The sequence below is a fragment of the Cyanistes caeruleus genome, chromosome 2 (genome assembly GCF_971803275.1).
Source record: "Cyanistes caeruleus chromosome 2, bCyaCae1.hap1.1, whole genome shotgun sequence".
Classification (NCBI taxonomy): Eukaryota; Metazoa; Chordata; class Aves; order Passeriformes; family Paridae; genus Cyanistes; species Cyanistes caeruleus.
The window spans coordinates 7,239,670-7,257,984 of NC_141702.1; the positions used below are offsets into that span (position 1 = coordinate 7,239,670).

General features: G+C 43.9%; 1 protein-coding gene and 1 long non-coding RNA gene across 2 annotated transcripts in view; one reads left to right on the forward strand and one right to left on the reverse strand.

The window, feature by feature from the left end:
- The window catches only part of LOC147654583 (uncharacterized), a 99,769-nt gene extending 86,885 nt beyond the window's left edge, over positions 1–12,884 (forward strand). Inside the window, exon 2 of the long non-coding RNA XR_015282694.1 lies at positions 9,854–12,884. This is a non-coding gene — a long non-coding RNA (uncharacterized LOC147654583). The remainder of the gene's footprint in view (positions 1–9,853) is intronic.
- Positions 1–18,000, reverse strand: part of EVA1A (eva-1 homolog A, regulator of programmed cell death) — a 212,224-nt gene extending 194,224 nt beyond the window's left edge. The window contains exon 1 of the mRNA XM_023924302.2: positions 17,690–18,000. Coding sequence (XP_023780070.1) covers positions 17,690–17,789 — 100 coding nt within the window. The 5' untranslated portion in view covers positions 17,790–18,000. The remainder of the gene's footprint in view (positions 1–17,689) is intronic.
- Positions 18,001–18,315: the final 315 nt, after the last annotated feature.

Here is an 18,315-nt window from a genome sequence, read left to right on the forward strand (position 1 = left end):
AAATATACTTTTCATTATTTCACGGCCAGATGAAGCCTGGCCATTGCTTTAGAGACTAAGAGCTCTTATCAGACTGTTCCAAGCTTGGACATTCCTCAGTAGAACTGAGAACAGTAATGGCCCAGAGCCCAGAACAAGTTTTTCCTGCGCTGGATGTTCACTAAAAGAAAATAGCACTGGACTGTTGCCAGGTGAAGTGGCCAGAGTGTGCAATTGGATTTCCTCAGCTTTTGTTTTAGGCAATACAGCCAAGCTTGGCAAAGACTGATTATTGGGTTTTTTCCTGGAAAAATATTGGTGACGGTAGGTAAGAGAGGTAAGGAATGAGTGTTTGTGTCGAGCATGGAGCAAAGTGGAAAGGAGAAGGACTCCATCCAACTTCTTCCCACTTACCTGTGGGTATCTCTTGAGCCACGGCCCCGCAGAGAGACTCAGGACAGAAAGTGCCTCAGCATGTGCTGATGCATCAGTGTGTGCAATGAGTGGAAATTAAAGGAGCCATCGGGTCCTTTGTGAAAGCAAAATCTGGTGTCAGTATCTCAGGTTGGACCAAGCCAAAGCAGAGATGTTCCTGTCTCAGAGGTCACTCTTGAAAACTACAAGTTTTTTTCTCTATTCTTTCATCCCCCAAACCTCTGTCTCTTTCTTACTTCCATAAGGATGAAAAGATCAATCTCAGAAAATGAAGGGTGAGCCCAAAGCATTGTGTTGAAAGAGCCTACAATCTCATCCTCAAAACAAGTATTAGTATTTCTGAATCTAAAATTTTACATATTTGTGGGTAAGGGGACACCATAAACACAACTTTCCCCACAGTGATATTTAAATTATAAACCTCTTCTAAAACAATGAGATGTCAGGATTATTTCTTCTTGCTCAGCCACTAATCACCCAAGCACATCCATATAATGCCAATGCCTCATTAACTTTTGCTGGAGGACTGTCTCTTACTGCCCAAAACTGGTCAAAAAAGAAAAAAAAGAAAAAAGAAAAAAATACAACAGGCCTGGACAGATCCCACAAATCCCCACTCAGCTGAGAAATCACAGGGGGCTTTTTCTCAGAGAAATCACATGCAGACTCTTGCTACAGCTTTTGTACTTCAAAGCTACTATTGGCTCTCCTTCCTCCCAAATTAGTGGAACTGCTATGCCAGGCCATCTGGCACATCAAAATTCATCTTCACATTTTGTTATCCAACCCACTGACCCCAGTGTTTTCTCCCACTGACTAATGAGATTAGCCCATTACCTCCTAATTGCAGCAGCTACACCTTGTCTGCTTTACAACACCCAAGAAAACAAATACCCATGTTGTTTCAGAGTGAGTGAATGAATGTCATTCTGTTCTTTAAACAAGCACAGCATTTCTAATAATAGGGGATAGCACATACATCAAAACAAGTAAAATCCTTAGGATGGAAAGTGAAAAATAGAAAACCCAAATGCACTCATCTCAAACCACTGAGGCCAGAGTGGTTCCTTGGGCTTGTTTAGCTCCCTCAAAGTAGTACAGGGAGTTTTAACAGGTGTTACTCAGGGTAAGGGAGCAACTGCAAGGCTAATCCAGCACAGATATTCCTTGTAAGGACACTGACAGAGGGTGGTATTCCAGCTTCACACCTCACACCTCTCATAGGAAGTTTTTAGGAAGTTTCCTGAAAAAAATATGCCCTAAAAAGACAGTCAGAAGGAACCAGCAACCATGAATGGGATGCCAGTGATCTCTAGAAGTAGCTGCAATGCAAGTCAGGTGATGCATCCCCTAGAAAATCAAAGATTTCATTCCAGAGATGAAGGTCTCTGGAACAGTCAAGGAAAACAGAATTCCACTGCCAATGCTACAATCTGTGCCTCAGTTTCTTCATCTGCAAAATAGTGCTATAGGTATTTATTCTTTGCATTCATTCTTCATGGATGATCAATGACCTCTAACTGTGAGCTCCTCTTCATAGATTTATTGAATGTTCTTGAACACATTAGCTGGAGATCTGCTAGAAATTCAGGACTAGAGGAAGAAGTAGGAAGAAAACCTACAACTTTGAAGTAAAGCTAGAACATTTAGTAAAGTCACAAACAAAAAGCACCTGGCCTATCTTGCCTTGAAGGCACACCAAGTCCCTCAGGTGTTTAATTTTCAGCTTTGCCTTTTATTTCTGCAAGTTTCAAAGTTTCCAGAGCAATCCTAAAATCCTCATTAGAAACCAATAATTATTTATCCATGAACTACTAGCATGATCAAGCCATCAGACTGAGAATAAAACAGCCTTCCTCAGCGTAGTGAAAACACAGCAAGCTTTGCTTGTGCCTGAGCTTTGGGAAGGCTGGGTCCTCCCCTCACATAGCCAGGCAAGATTAAGATGGAGACTAGTCTGGGAGTGTAAATTTTCACCTCTGTCCACCATTTTTGTGCATGCTCAGCCTCTGTTTTAACACACCATCAGACAGATACTTCCCTACATCTTCCCACCACATTTCTGTGATAAGTGTTCCTTCTCCATGCCTAATGTCCAAGAAAACTTCTTGCCCTCATTGCACATCACACAGGGGCTGGAGCACAGCTGAGTTCTCTTATCAAATGAGCCAGACACTTTCTACATGTCAGCTTCCCCACTGTGCAAATCAGGCCCATTGTCCCCAGTGGGAAAAAACCCTAAATGAAGTGATTGTCCCTTGATAGCCACTCCTTCAGAGCAGCAGAGGGTGTTGACTTCACTCTTTCTCCACTACCACCAGGCCAAGGGTTCAGGAAAAGGCCTGATCTCTCTCCCCATCCATCAGTGCTGCTGTAATGCCGATGACATACAGCTGGGATGGAGGCAGCTCTGACGTTCTTCAGAAAACTACACCAGGAAATGGGCCAGAAAGGCCCTGAAACAAGGGACCAGGCATCTGGCCAGCCTCCCTCCCCATGCAGCACTCTCCAGCTTGGGCTGATTTGGCCAGCAGATACAGAAATGCAGCTCTTCACTAATTCACCAATATTGACAAGGCTGAGGAGGGCTTTATAAGGCACATCCAACACATCCAACAGGCATGGATACAAGGGTAACACCTTTTCACTCAGGGTACTAACAGCATCCTCCAGCCCTCTCTAACCCTACAGAAGAAAAGTAGTTTTCAACCAACAGAAAAGTTTAGCAAAAAAGGAACAAGTCTTGAGCTCAAATAGAATTTTGAAATCTTAGAATCTCTGAATAGTTTGGGTTCAAAGGGATCTTCAAAGATCACCCAGTCAAACTCCCCCAAACAGTTTTCACCAGATCAGGTTGCCTAAAGCCCTCTCCATCATAACCTTGAAGAGGGACATGGCACTCACAGCTTCTCTGGGCAACCTGTTCCAATGTTTCACTACATTGATCATAAAAAAAAACTCTCTCTTGTGCCTAGTCTAAATATTTTGATTTAAAGCCATTACCTCCTATCCTGTCACTGCAGGCCTTGGCAAAAAGTCTCACCCTGTCTTTAAGTCTCTTTCATGTGCTGAAAGGTTGTGACAAGGTCTCCCCTGGGGATTAAGGTGGGTCAGGTTGATTTGGTCCTTAATAAGACAAAAATAAAGTTTGGACCAAGATAATTCTGATACTGCACTGGGGGAGCAGAAGAGGGTGGACCACAGCTGCAGAAGTGAAAAAAACTAGTAGAAGTGTTTAATTCTCTACCACCTCCACCAGAAAGGCCTGGAGACAATAGAAAAGGTAACACAGCCCATCATCAGGGAAAGCTGACAAAGAAAATGCCCCCACCAGCCACATCTGCCTTATAGAGGCAGGCAGCCACCATCAGTCTTAGAGTCTGGCAACATTTGCTGCAGCCATGTCTTATTAAAAGCATTGCAAGAAAACTTTACACATGTGGAGATTCAACCCTCTGAATGCTGCTTTTGAGCCTACTCCAATGTTTGGAACTGCAACAGTGCAAATAAAGGCATCCTTTCCAGGAGAAACTTTATCAAACTAGTCACAGACAGGATCACTTACTCGAAAGCAGAAGACAGATAGGGACTATCTATCAAACCATCTGCTCAGAGTTATCTGTCTACTTTGGGAGACCTTTCTGCATCAGAAAGTTTTCAGAGAGGCAGCAGTATTCATGGGGGAGTACACACATCCTTCAACTTCTCAGCCCCCAAACTGTTTAGAAGTCACCACAATTCAGGTAACTGTGGAATCTGGGCTCCAAGAAAACCAGCAAGGACTCAAGCTACAGCAAAAGACATATGGAGACAATCAGGAATCGTGCAATGAAAAGAGACAGGCATGAAAACAGAGGCAGAGCCGATCTCAAGCTCTCACAGTGAGCTTCAGGGCTGTATAGGCAGGGACAGGAGTTTTCTGATAGTCTCTTTAATTGCAGGCTCCTCTCACACTTGAATCAGGCTTAGGGCTACAGCCTTAGACTTCAGGACACCCAAGGACTGTGGCTCCAATTGACTTGGTGATATTTCTTTTCACTGCATGTAATTGCTTTCCCACATGCCTCATTCCCCTCTGTGCACATAAAGGATGGAAACCTTGGCAAAAAGACTGAGAGAAATTCAGGGTGGGCATTAGTTACTATTTTTGACAGTACTAAAACAATATATGAAAAGGGGGTTGGGTTTTTGGGGTTTTTTTTGTTGTTTTGTTTTTGGTGGGGTTTTCTTGCTGTGATTTGTTTCCCTGAGTTGCAGCTTAGAGGGGGAGACAGAAGACAATGTCCCATCTGATGCCTGCCTGATGGAGTGACAGAGGCTGGCTCTGCCAGAGCACTGCAGAAGTTGTGCTTTCGGGAGAGTATTGTTTTTGCTTCAGGAGGGGAAAAAAAAAAGAGGAAATGAGCAATCCCAGAAGGAAAGGGTCTGAATGCTTCCTCAGGCTGCACCATGAAGAAAAGAGATTGCTATTGTCAAAGGGTGTTTCATTGTTCTGATCTTTCTGAGAAACCTTAAAATATTTCCAGAAATGTAACAAGAACAGAAAATACATCTGTTTCTTTGGCTGCCCATTTGCACTCTGGCTGGTGAGACACAGACTACAGCTTAGCAGTGCTAGTTACCCTGGTTAACCCATGTTCTTGATAATAGCATTCAATAAAAATTTTAAAAAATGCTTTGTACCCATCAGGAGTGGGTATATAAAGAAGCCAACTTCCCTTCACATGAATAGCCCCACTGATTTTTAATGAATTACTCACCAAGTCAGGACTCCTCACCACTTCAGCATCAGCCCCCAGGCTAATCAATAGCAACTAGCTACTACAATAACAGACCAGGCTCATTTTCCCATTGATGCCACTTTCAAATATCACACCCACAGTCTGTCCTCCCTGACAGATTGCTTCAAGCACAAACTTCCATCCATGAGTCAAGCTCCTGGCAATACCTTCAAGATAGACAAGCAGGACATACAAGAGATGCAAGGGCACGAGGATTTCCTTGAGGATCAGGAAATGGCTTTTAACCCAGGAAGCTGTGGGGTTTATCCCTCTTAGCTTCCTTAGCAAGGCTCCATATCATGGGAGCAGCTGGAATGAGCCAGGGATGCACCTCTAATCTCCAAGAGCTAAGGACCCTCAGCAAGAGGAAAAAGTGCTGATAATACAAATAGATTAGATAGATAGATAGATAGATAGATAGATAGATAGATAGATAGATAGATAGATAGATAGAAGGATAGATAGATAGACAGACAGTCAGACAGATAGAGTGGATCCCAACAAGCACCCCCACTGCTCAGCACAGCTCCTGAGCCACATCTGCCCAGGAGCATGCTGTAGGCACAGCTGCTTGCTCTGTGTCTGTGGACACTGGTGTCCACAGAGCCAGCTCAGGACTCTCAGTCCCACCTGCTTGATAAAGCAGCTTGGACATGGCTGCAAACAACCCCACAGGAGCCAAAACTGGCATGAAGAAGGACAGACAGAACAAACACAGGTCACAGGTGAAAAGGTTTGTCTTTCTTTGTCCCCAAAAGTTTCCTGTGTTCAGATGTTGGGGAGGTTGGTGTGAATAGATTCAGATTTTCTGATCGATAGATGACAGCAGTGCTTAGAGGCAGAAAAGGATCACCTTCCTCACAGGTCAAAGCAGTGACAATTTGCCCTTACTTTTCAATACCCTGTAACAGGCAGCTTAATCAGTCTTGTACTCCAATGACTTAAATCAAGATAAACCTTTCCAAAACACCTTATCATTCCTATTTTGATACCATGCTGACCAATCAGCTTGTTTTTCACTCCTTAGCAGGCTTTGCTTGAGCAGAAATAATCACCCCCAGCTCCATCACACAGATGTAGGAGCGCTGGGAAAATGCAGAGTAGGCTGAGGAACAAAAGGCACTTCAGGCCTGCTGGGGTCAGAATGTGTATCTGTATGGGAGGCTGGACTCATCACTAATCCAGCTCTGTTTCTAATGAGATTGGTTCCCATTACTGCAAAAGGAGATCCATGGTTTAATTTGGCAAGGGGACCATTGTCACATAGCTTAGGGAAGCAAAATAATCTTATCAATTTGAACTTGAACCTTGCCCTCCAATTATATGGACAATGTTTATGAAAAGAGAGATAAAGAGATTTTCATTTATCCAGAAAGAAAAATGGATTGTCTGACATCAAGCATTCAGTTTCCTGCAGCTGCTGATAGACCTTTACAATCCAGCCACTCAGCTGTACCATCACCAAATGCACTAACTACTATCTGTGCACATTAACTCTGGACCAAACCCAGGGTAAATGGAACCAAACACATTTATAGTGCAACTTATTTGTACAGCAGAATCTCTGCTCCTGTAGTAAAGCCAGAGTGAAAGTCTGGGGCCACAAGCTAAAGACAAGCAAATCCAAATCAGAAAATTTTTTCACCCTTTCTTGCTGAGCATCTCTCTGCATCCCTCTCCAGCCCATCAGCTCCCCTTGGCTGCTATAGAGGCCATCCTCTTCTGGGTGTTCTGCATCCCCCACACTGCAGCTAAAACAAAGAACATTATGGCAAATAACAGCCAGGCTTCATCTATTCTTTTTTCTATACAATTCATTCCATCAAAGTTGCTTAGCCGAACAAAACCCCAGCGCTATCCTTTATTGTGAGGCCAACAATAAACTAACATGTGAGCACAGCGTGGGTCACAGATGTGCACACTCCTGCATCAACTGTGGAGCCACTTCCTCGCCCGACTCACTTTTACAAGGTTTAACCTCTTTGAGCTGGAATTCAGATGAGCACACAAACCAGGAAGCAAAGAGTGTTAACACAACAGAAGTGGCCCCTGTACAAAGGATACGCGAAGAGACGGACATGCTTTGGAAACGGTCACATCAACAACCTCGGTTTCCAAGGGGTTACCCACACAATGAAAATCCAGAGGGAAATAAACTGAACAAGTCCCAGAGGATCTATTTTTAGCAGTATCACTTGCACTGCAGGATCTTTATTTGTGCCTTTGAATAGACACACATACTCCTTTTTCTTCTTTTATGGAGGGACAGAAGCAAGCAAAAAAACATTTGGATGGGGAAATGTCTTCAAAACTCATTTCAAAAGATCTCTTAAAATGTGTTTCAAGGACTGACCCCAAGTTTGTAACTCAATTTTAAGAATTGTTATCTCATCCCAAATAAAGTAACCCTCGGAGCATGACTGCTCTAGAAAGACAAAAAAAAAAAATAAAAAGAAAATTGAAACCACAACAAAAACTAGGCAAAACAATACCCTTCTCACAACTTCACCTTATGCCTCAGATCATATCTGCCAGCTGAAGGTTTCCTATGATATCAACCTCTAGCTCATATTACACATAAAATACAGGTGTAATGTTGCCCTTTCCTCAGTGTACTGTGTCTGGCTGTGATGCAGTTACTTTTTTGGGAGCAGTTTGTATAGTGCTTTGCTTTGGATCCACAACCAAAACAGTACTGATAATACATTAATATTTTAGCTAATACTGAACAGCTTTTGCACTGCATCAGCACTTTGTCTGTCCCTCACTCTGCCCTCCCAGTGAATAGATTGTAGGGTGTGCAAGATTTTGAGAGGGATATAGCCAAGGAGGTGACCCCAGCAAAGCAAAGAGATATCCCATGCCATGAAGTGTCATGTTCAGCAACAAAACAGAGTGGAGTGGGGCAAGTCAGATTGGGAACTGACTGAGCATCAGTCTGCCTGTGGGAGGCAGCGGATGATTGCCTTTGCATCACATATTTTGCTTTCTTTTTTATTTCTTCCACTTCTCTTTCACTATTTTTATGTCATTCCATGAGTTTTCTTGCTTTTACCCTTCCCTCCCTCTTCCCCTATCCTACTTGGAGGTAGGAAGTGGAGGCAAGCAAGCAGCTGGATAGTGTTTGGCTGCCTACAGGTGTTAACCTACAACACTCAGTTATAAGCACTTGATTTTGCAACTGAAATGTTCATTTTAACCTGTGCAGTCCATTGGCACATAGATATTAGAATATTGGAGAAGGAACTGTGTACTAAGTACCACACATTTCTTCCTACTTATCACAGCTAAAGAGAATAGATAAGGGGCTGCTCCTGAAGAAAAAGGTAGATACTGAACAAACTCTGAAATATTGGGCAGTTAGAGCTCCTGATGCCAATCTCTCGGCCTTGGATCCTTATCTGTGCAATGTAGGTAACATTCCAGACTCCTTCCAGAAGGATAACTACACCCCTGTAAGTGCATCCCTCACAACAAGCAGAATAGGGTTTAAATAACATAATAGGATTTAAACACCATTAAACATACAGGAAATAAGGTCCAAGGGCCATAAAGAACAAAAGAATGAAGAAAACAATTTTAAGGCCACTGTTCTGTGCCCTGAACAAATAGGAATCCCCAAGGAAGTAGAGAAAAAGAATGTTCTCATTAAAGAGTAACCAAAAGGGTGTTTAAACACCCAAACGGTGTTTAACTCATGCAGTTAAAACTACTTTAATTTTAACATTTCTTAAGTTCCAAGTGTTTGATTTGAATAATAATATTGTTATTTGAATGTTTCACACAGAAGCTAATTTTTTTCGAAACTGAGCTGCAGAATTTTGTTCAATAGCATCCTATGGACATGGCCAGGGTCACAGCAGCAATGCATGTACAGGCCCCACACAGGCCACAGAGGGAAGAGATTTCCCAAAGACTGAGGCCCAAAACAATAATCCATAACCCAGCCATAGGAACTCAAATTACCACCTATCACTTTAATTGCACTAGGTGTCTACACTCTTGGCCCAACACAACTTTTAGAAAAAACATGTGAGCCAAAAGCCTTTGCAAAATACAACAAACATGGGAAATTAATGTCATGAATTGCACCTGCTGTAGAGCACATTTAATATCAACACCAACCCACAGTGTGATACAGAAATCACAGAGGAAACATTAGCAGAAAATCCCCACACTGCTGTGTTTGTTATCATACTTACTAGTGGGAGTAAAAGCCCACTTTAAACCCTTGAGGCTGATACAACACATGTTGATAATATCATAGCAGCAAAACCACAGGCATCTGATAGCAGATGAAAATAAAGTAACACCATCACAGAGGGGGTCTCAGAGTAGGTGGTCTAAATGGCCCCTTTTTGACAAGCAGCACCATTAAGTACCCAGTTTGTCAAGAATTTTGTGTATCTCACCTGAAGTCAGCTCCCTCTCACACCCTGAGGATTCTGATTCTTTTATGGGCTGCTGGAGGAGTGAAAAATCTCTCTCCTGGCAAATAGTGTATTGATATCAGGTCAAAAGTTGGTGCACAAAAGTACACAGTGAAGGTTTTTGATTGTAAATGGCTGATGAATCTCCTCTGGATCTCTAGGCCTTCTCTAAATGCAACATTAAAAAAAGGAAATATATTTTTTGAATCTTTCTTCCTCCTTATTAAGGATGGGATACTTTGCCAACAGCTGGATGTGAGCTCCCCTTCCCACCACAACTGAAGTGCTTGGACAACAGCTACTGCAAATTCTTCAGGATCACCTACATCCATCTGCTCATTCAAACACACTTCTGACACCTGAGCACTCAAAGGCTTTTCCCAAACTGCAGGTCACACACACTCTGCTCCATCTTCATCCAAGAATCCACAGATTCCAGATGGATCAAATGGATCCCAGAGTGATTTTTGAACATCAAGCCTCAGCATCCAAAGGAGCCCCATCAACACTGACACCACAGCATCTTCCAACACAGTTCAAGAGCACAGAGTATATCTGAAAAGACTCAGCCAAGATTTATTTTCCTGTGCAACCCAGAACTACCAACTTATCATTGTCTCTCTGACATGAGAAGACACACTGGGCTCCAGGCAGCCAGGCATTGCACACACTGAAAGAGGAGACATTCATCGTTTTAATTACTACAAATGAGTTCATACCCTCAGTTAGCGAGCTGAGCCAGGAACATTGGGATTAGCCCAAACCCAGGCTGAAAGAGTCACAGCTCACTATCCATCCTCAGGCAAAAGGAGCAGCTAAGTAATAAATAATAACATGCAACCCAAGCAGCTCTCTTAAACATGTTCCAAATTATTCCTCCTACACTAGCTTTAACCTGCAAGAAGATGAGTTGGGATTAACTTCTGTGCTTCTGCTCATTCTGCACAGCTTTTGGCAAATCAGCACAGCTGCCTCTCAGCTGAGCAGATTTTGGCCCATGGCTGTCTTTTGGAAAGAGCACAAAAATCCCAGACAACATCAGTGCTGGATCAGTGAGGCACAGCACTGGCAAGGACACAAGGGGCCTTGTAGTATTGTACCAAACCAACCTGACCAAAAATCCTCTCAACCACTTTGAGGAGCACTTTGGGTCTGTTCCTACAGTCACACATCTTTCAAGGGACACAATCTGTGAAAGTCTTGGGTATCTGTATAATGATACTACAAGAACACAAAAATCCAAAACAAAATGGGTGGTTGCTTTAAATGGTCCCTGTCCCCCTTCCCACCCACCAGGGATTGGGATTACTATTTTAGAACAGAAAATAGAAAATTCAATCTATACCTGCACAAACATGCCAAGCATAAGCAGCCAGTCTCAAATAAGACATGTAAACAGCCCTGGTGTTGGCCAAATAAATCACTGCACACCCACCTAAACACAGCACAGGCCAATCTCCAGCTCTGAACACCGAGCACTTTGGGAGATCAGGCCATGTTTAAATTAGCATCAACAAAAGGATCAGCATGAGAGCCAAGTAAATACACAGTTTTTCTCCTCCTGCAGAGACTAAGTTTATTTTCCCCACTCTGCAGATTAAATTCTGAGTTAGCTTCTAAGTATCTCAGTTGAAAAAAGGATACATCAAAATTCTCACTTTTTCTTTTTTTTTTTTTAAATGACAAAACTATTTGTGACATATAAAATCTGTTTTCACAGTGCCTTAAGTCAGGGAAAAAATTTACCTTAAGATATAAACGGTTGATTTCTTTAATTCTGCAGCATTTCTATCCCTGGTAACACACAAACATAGGAAGAATGCTGCAAGGACTATTTGCTCAAATTCTCTCTGCATCTAGTGGGATAGTTTGAAGTTATTAAAATTACCACAGTTGATTTTTTTTCCTTTTTTTTGTTAAAACTACTAATAAAATAAAATGTTCCTGGTACTTACAAAAGTCTTCATCACTTTTGGGCCCCTGCAATTAGGAGATACAATACAAATATTGCCAGTCATCACACAGACATTGGGATCCCTGAAGTCCCTTGGCTCTTGCTGGCAGCTGTGATGGCTAAACCACTGGATTTCCATCTGACAGGAGCCAGATGCACACATATGGCTCCTGAGCTTGAAGTCATTGCCTACATGAGGTTTCACACAGACCCCTCATGAGGCATCCTAGCACCCACAGCAGCCCCATCCCTCCCTCCCAGACTGTGTCTCCTTTCCTTGGTTCCACAAACACCAACCAACAGCTGCCTTTTTTGCAGCAGTAACTGCATTTCCCCAGTCACTGCCCAGGACCACAAACACAAGGAATTAGAAACACGTGCTTGTCATCCTGCAGCTCAATTTGGTCCCCTCAGCTGTCAGTAAAAGTAAATGCTGAATATTTTACAGTCAACAGGCACAGAGTCCTTCCTGACAGCATTTTCATCACAACTGTTGGGAAATCCACAGTGTTTTCTGAAGCATGCTTCCAGAGCTGGACAGAAACCTGTATCTTTGCTTAACATGGTATTTGGTCTTGGTAATATGGTTTTGTTGATACCATAAAGCTTCATCCCCACTGATAAATGAGAACAACTCTCTCAGGCACCAAAATAGCCCCAATCTCTGAGCTGATTCTTTTCTTGCTCTCCCAAGAGCAGCAGATCTGGCACTTGATACCCACCCAAACTCCTACTGATTTCCTCCTCCAACACCTCCCAGCTCTCTGAGGGATTTAGACTCCTTTCCACTGGCAAACAGATATATGTGACACAGACCCCAGTTGCAGCTTCCCCCTGTGAGGACCCTTCAGCCATGGCTCCCAGACACAGCAACCCCTTCAGCTCCCATCCCTTGCAGCCACAACTCCAGAACATTATCAGAAGAGGCCAAGTGCTTTTAAACCACCTTTGATGAGGTTTTGGATTTTGTCAGCTCTGCAAAGGAGAATGTCTCTACCCTGGCACAGGCAGGTTGCCCTCAGTAAGCCAGCCTGCAGCCCAGGCAGCTGTGATGGATGGGGTAGCACATACAGCCTCCAGCTGAGGAGGGAAAGATCACCTGGGGCAGGGACCTCTCTAAGCAGCAACCTGAGGTCCATCCTACCTCATCACTCAGAGCCCTCCCCCAAGACAAGGTATGGAGGTGGCCTGGATTTGGCCACTGAATTTGGATTTAATCTTTAACCAAAGTCTAAAGCATGTCTGTTTGCCCCGGGGTCAAAAACTCAACCCTCATTACTGAATTAAAATTTCTTTTCCAGTGTGGTGGTGTGTCTGCCTTTCTCTTGAAAATGCCTTCTTTTACAGCCTGAAACCTTCAACACATGGAAATCCTGGATCCCCTTGACACCATGGACCCAGACAGGGCTATTAGGCATTCAGAAGCTGTTAGCATGTAGATTTTGGTGATAATTTGGTGAATGGAGTTGTCAAACAAATTGCCTTTATTATGGACTGATTAAATGCAATCAGGGAGAGGTGCCTTTCCCTTCCCCAACTCCAGCCCTCATCACTCAAACAAACACACTGAGCCAATTAGCAGGGAAGTGGCAAAAGCAGCTTTCACTTGAAACCTGATATTCTTGAGGAAAATGAAAAAAAAGAACCAACCAACCACCAACAACAATAATAAAAACAACCAAAAAAAAATCTTAGTGCTTTCAGAACCAAGATGTGCCTCCAGGGAAAGGTTCCCAAAGCTACCCAGGGCTCACCTGCAGGGTGTGGATGGGAGTTATCAGTATTCATCTGGATGGATGCCAGATCAGCTCCCTTAAGTAAGGTGCTGCTCACATCCAGCTTCCATCCTGCCAAAATCTAGTGCAAAGAACATAAACATTAAAGCAGGCCCAAGGGGAGCAGCACCACCAGGGCTGGTTTTTCTTTCAGCTGGGTTCTCCTGTGTCAGAAAAGGCATAAGCTCCCAGCCAAGCTGTTTCCATGCCTAGAAAACTAAGTTTTTGGCTTAGGTCCTTGCAGTGGGTTCTCTGATGTCTGTAAATGCTTGAGTTCACAACCCTTTCTGCAGGAGTGGAGGGACCTGTCTCCATTAACATGAAACTCATGGCAATCACATAGATCTGATGCCACTACCATTCTGCCCAACATGCCTGAAACCAGCTAATGAATGGGAAAATACTTGAGGAGAACTGGAGCAGGCATGATAACAGCATAAGTTTAATTCCTTGCAGGTATGCAGCTGGAAGTTAAATGGTCACCTTGGCAGCAGTGGGCAGAGCAAAATTCAACATGTGTTTGCATGATTTAGCTCCAGAGACAGGAACATCTTGGCTGAGCAGAGAGAACACACAGGATATGAGCAATAGCTATTGACTAAGCTTTTAATGCCTGCGTTTAAAGTTAGCACCAAAGCCTACTTTTGGCCCTATTTTCATTAACCTAGTCCCTCTGAGGAGCAAGGCCTGTGCATTGCACACAGATCACTGCCTACGGCATAGCTTCCCCTGGCAGGGCAAGGGCATTGCTGTCTTGGACTCTCACCAAAATTAGAAAGGGTCTAAAGCAAAGGTAAAGTTTTATCAAACAGCAAGGATTTTGGAGAATTCAATGCTGTTACTGAGACTAGGACTAGAGGTTTATGGTTAATGTACAGAGATTCAAAAGGTCAGTTTCTTACTCCACGCCCCATCACAGTCCTCAAGTATCACCTTGAAATAAGGGGTAAGGGACACATCGAGACAGCAGGTTCTAAGCCTTCAAACAGTCCTGAGCACAAGAATAGATCACAGAATGAGATTAAACCAAGAGTCCATTCTACAAGCAGCCACAGAGAAGAAGTCCAGATCTTCTTAAGAAGTGGCTGCAAAGTGCCTGATAACTCTACTCTCTCCCTCAGGATCTGCTTCCTACCCCCACAATGTTTAAAGGACTATGAAAGAAAACAACTTCAAAACTCTTCACATAGTTCAAATACTTCACTTAAAAGGAATTTGAATTCTTACATCTCAGATTGCACCAGTCCCCAGCAGGACACGCACTGCTCATGTTCACGTTGTGGCGTTTGAGCTGTTCAAACAGGAGGGACGGAGCCCCAGCGTGAGACTGTGTGCTCAAAGGTTAGAAATCCCCACCAACCCTGCTTGTGCTCTCTTGTGACAGCTGAGACTCAGTTAACCACATCTCTGGGCACCTTCTCAGGGTGTGCCTTGCCATGACCTACATAAAAATTAAATCTTCCTGCAGCTGACACATCCCTTGAAGACCCAGCCAGTGGGAGAGTACTGAGAGCAGTGGGATGTGATTGGGTCTGAAGTTCTTGGTAAGTCTTTTACCCAGCTTATTGCAGAGCTGCAGCATGAGAGTCATGTCAGTGCTGCTGACTTAAGACCTGCTTAGAGCTCAAGACTGGTTGTGCCTGAGCTTTCCTTCCAGGGCTGGATCCACACACTCTGGCCACCGCTGCACAGCCATGACCTATTACAAACAGCAGCACCTCCTTGGTAATGCTGAGTTGAACCAAGCTAAAAAGTCAGAGAGGTTTTGCTGCTATACAAGGTCTACAGACTGAATTTTAAATCCCCATTCTTCCCCAAAGAGCATCAGCTGCTGTCTCTGGACAGTACTGCTATTCATTTGCAAGCTGGAAAAGCCTTTACATCCTAAAGAATTGTGTCATCTCCCTGCAGCACCAACTGCTGCAGAAACCTCTGTGGGATCACAGCAAGCCTTGCATTCCTCAGCAGTAATACCCAATACAAATCCACTTATCTCCCTGGGGTGCAGACAATTTACATTTTGGATGCACCACTTCTAGGTGGGATGGCATACAGTAAAGCTGTAAGTCTTCCCCAAAGATGTTCACCTGCTCAACTCTAGTCATGCCAGAGAAGAATTCAGAACATGCTGAAGTATAGAAAAATGTATAACAGGCCAGAAACAATTACAGACAAATAACATTAAAATGTTTCACTCTTTGTTCCTTAAACCAGCTGACAATTCACTTATAGAAATAACAGTGACAAACAAGATCCTCCATCAGGTAGGAAGAGTTACCTGGGCTGCTGCTCCTTCAGAGAGGCACATGGTGCAAACCCTCATGCATTGGAAGGAGGTGAATGGGGTCAGTGCAAAATGTGCTGGGAAAGCATTAGGTGTGATTTGGGAAATGCTGGGCCTTTTCCTACCCCCTTTCATCTTGTGGTTTCTCAGCTCTTGAGCTTACAAAACTATATTTGAGCTGTTACACACTGGGTACAGCCCTTTCCTGCAGCAAATCATGTTTCCTGTTCTGCAAGGTACAGTCAGTCCAACAAGACTGGGGACATTCGCCAAGCCTGCTATCAGAAAACACAGGTTGGACCTGGCAGAAGGTTTCAACAGTTATGGAAGTTAATGGGAGGTTGTGCTGTTGGGATTACAGACCCTGCTGCAGAGTACAGTCTTGCCACACACATCACAGGGATGTAAACCACCCCTCTTCTCCCAAAGCATGACAGTTCAATTGGATGCTAGAGAAAACATTATTTTGTTATCAGCAACCTTCTTTTCCATTTTTTAAAAGAACAGCATCTGTTCCCCCTGCCAGCACCACTGAAGCCTATCAAATTTCCTTCCCCTGTTCCAGCTATGTTGTACAAACACAATGTAAAGCACCTTTGCCCTTGGGACACCTGTACACATTTTAACGCTTGGCAATTTGGCCTAGCTGGGAAAATTTTATCTACATTTCAGAAAGACAACTCCTTTTCCTATTGCAGCTTTTGCTCCCATCATGCCCACTCCATGCACCCCTTCTGCATCAACTTGCTTGCAAGCATGAGCACAGAGAAAGCTCAGTGCCAAAAAAAGGATAAAAGCACACTAGAAACAGGGAAATGCTTCAGTCCTTTCCATTCAGAGGCAGATCTGCCTTGACTGGGAGCCCCCAGGACTGATGTACCCCCAAAAGAGACTGAATCACAGGCAAACCAGCCCCCTCCAGTTCACATTAAGACTTCCAGCTACTGTATATATTCTTTCCCCCGTCCTCCACCACAAGCTCCTCCTCTCTAACACAAATTTCTCACAGCACACAGACACTTGTACTCCCAGGCAGTGAGCAGCAGTGCTGGGATGTGTTGAAACTCAAGTCCAGTGAGGTTCAACCCTTGCAAATGACACTTTTTCATCAGCAAACTACAATTGGCAGCTCTTATCCACTACAAGAGTTTTACAAAACACCCCTAAAGAGTATGTCAGGCTAGTTCTTCACACTAAGACCCAAAATTAGAACCAATATCCTAAAAGTGGCCCTCACTGAACACTACCAAGCAAACTGATCTGCTCTGCTGAAGTTGCAAAATGAAATCTGTTTTGTTTTCTCAGATCCATATGCACATCCAGAAAGAACAGAAGCAGAAACATAATTCTAAAGTGACTAATGCAGCTATAGAGTTATAAAACTTACATGGGACTCCAGACTTTCAAAGTGCTGGGTATTTTCCTGCTATGCACAACTCCAAACAAGTGCTATCAACATTTTTAAATTCAGAAAATATTAATAAATGAGACACTTTTTCTTTTATCTTAAGAAAACACAGGCTCAGAATACAATTTGTTCTGTGCATGCACCTCCTTTATCTCAGTTCAGGGGGCTTTTGCAACAACCAGGAGCTGTATGTTAAGCGAACAGAAGCTGGCCCACTACAAAATAATTTAAGCTTTCTATGGTAGCTTTAATTTACATCCTAAACTCTCCCAGTCTCCTAATCCACCTATTTTCACTCCTGTGAGAAACACAGCACAAAACCTGCCCTAAACTTGCACAGGTTAATACCATTCCTGCTACAAACTTCCACAAGTTTCACACAATTCTTTTTCTTGTCCCAAAGTCAGTCAGACTAACTCTTTTGAAATAGTTTTGCTAATTATTGAGAAAGGCTTTTAAGAACCTCAGAATCCTCTTACAGAAGACACTTTTTATCTTTAGCTTATTTTTAAAAGATTAAAATTACTCCCCACATAGCTGTCCCAGATCTGCTCACACCCGGTTTCCCTGAGCTGCTCCTGAGCACTGGAATAAGAGCCCCCACGCAGGAGCAGCACACGAAAGGATCGGCGCTTCTCCCTACCTGAGAAGTCCGCAGAAGTCTTGGCAAAGTTGCTGAAAGCTGTCAAGCACATGAGTCCTAGGAGGAAGGTGGAGGTGGGAAACACATCTGGGCAGCACATCCTTAGGTGTTCTCACGGCTTGCTTTCTTCCAGAGGAAAGGAAAGCGGTTTCTGCCCCTGCCCAGCGCTCCTCATTGCCCGGAGAACAGCTTTAGTCCCATTGCTCGGAAGGCTCGCAGCCAGCGGCGGGGAAGGAAAAGCACTCGGCACACACACACACACACACACACACACACACACACACACACACACACATCCCCGGGAGTGAATCAATCCCGGCTGACGAATGAGACAGACCTACCTGAGCCTTGGCGGAGTTCCCAGGGTCCTAAAAGCCACCTCTTTGCCCAAATTTGCTGCAGACCGTTGGTGTGCAGCTGTCCAGCTGTGGCACTGCGAGCTGCTGGGGGCAGTCGGGGAAAGGGGTGCCCCGGGGGGCTGGGTTGATGGAGTCCAGCTATTGTTGGATTAGATATGCAGGGCTTTTGTCTCTCTGGTGCAGACAGACAGAAGGATGAGCAGAGTTTTCAAAGGAGGGAGCCCAAAACAAAGCACCTGAATTCACACGGATTTCTGGTATGATGGG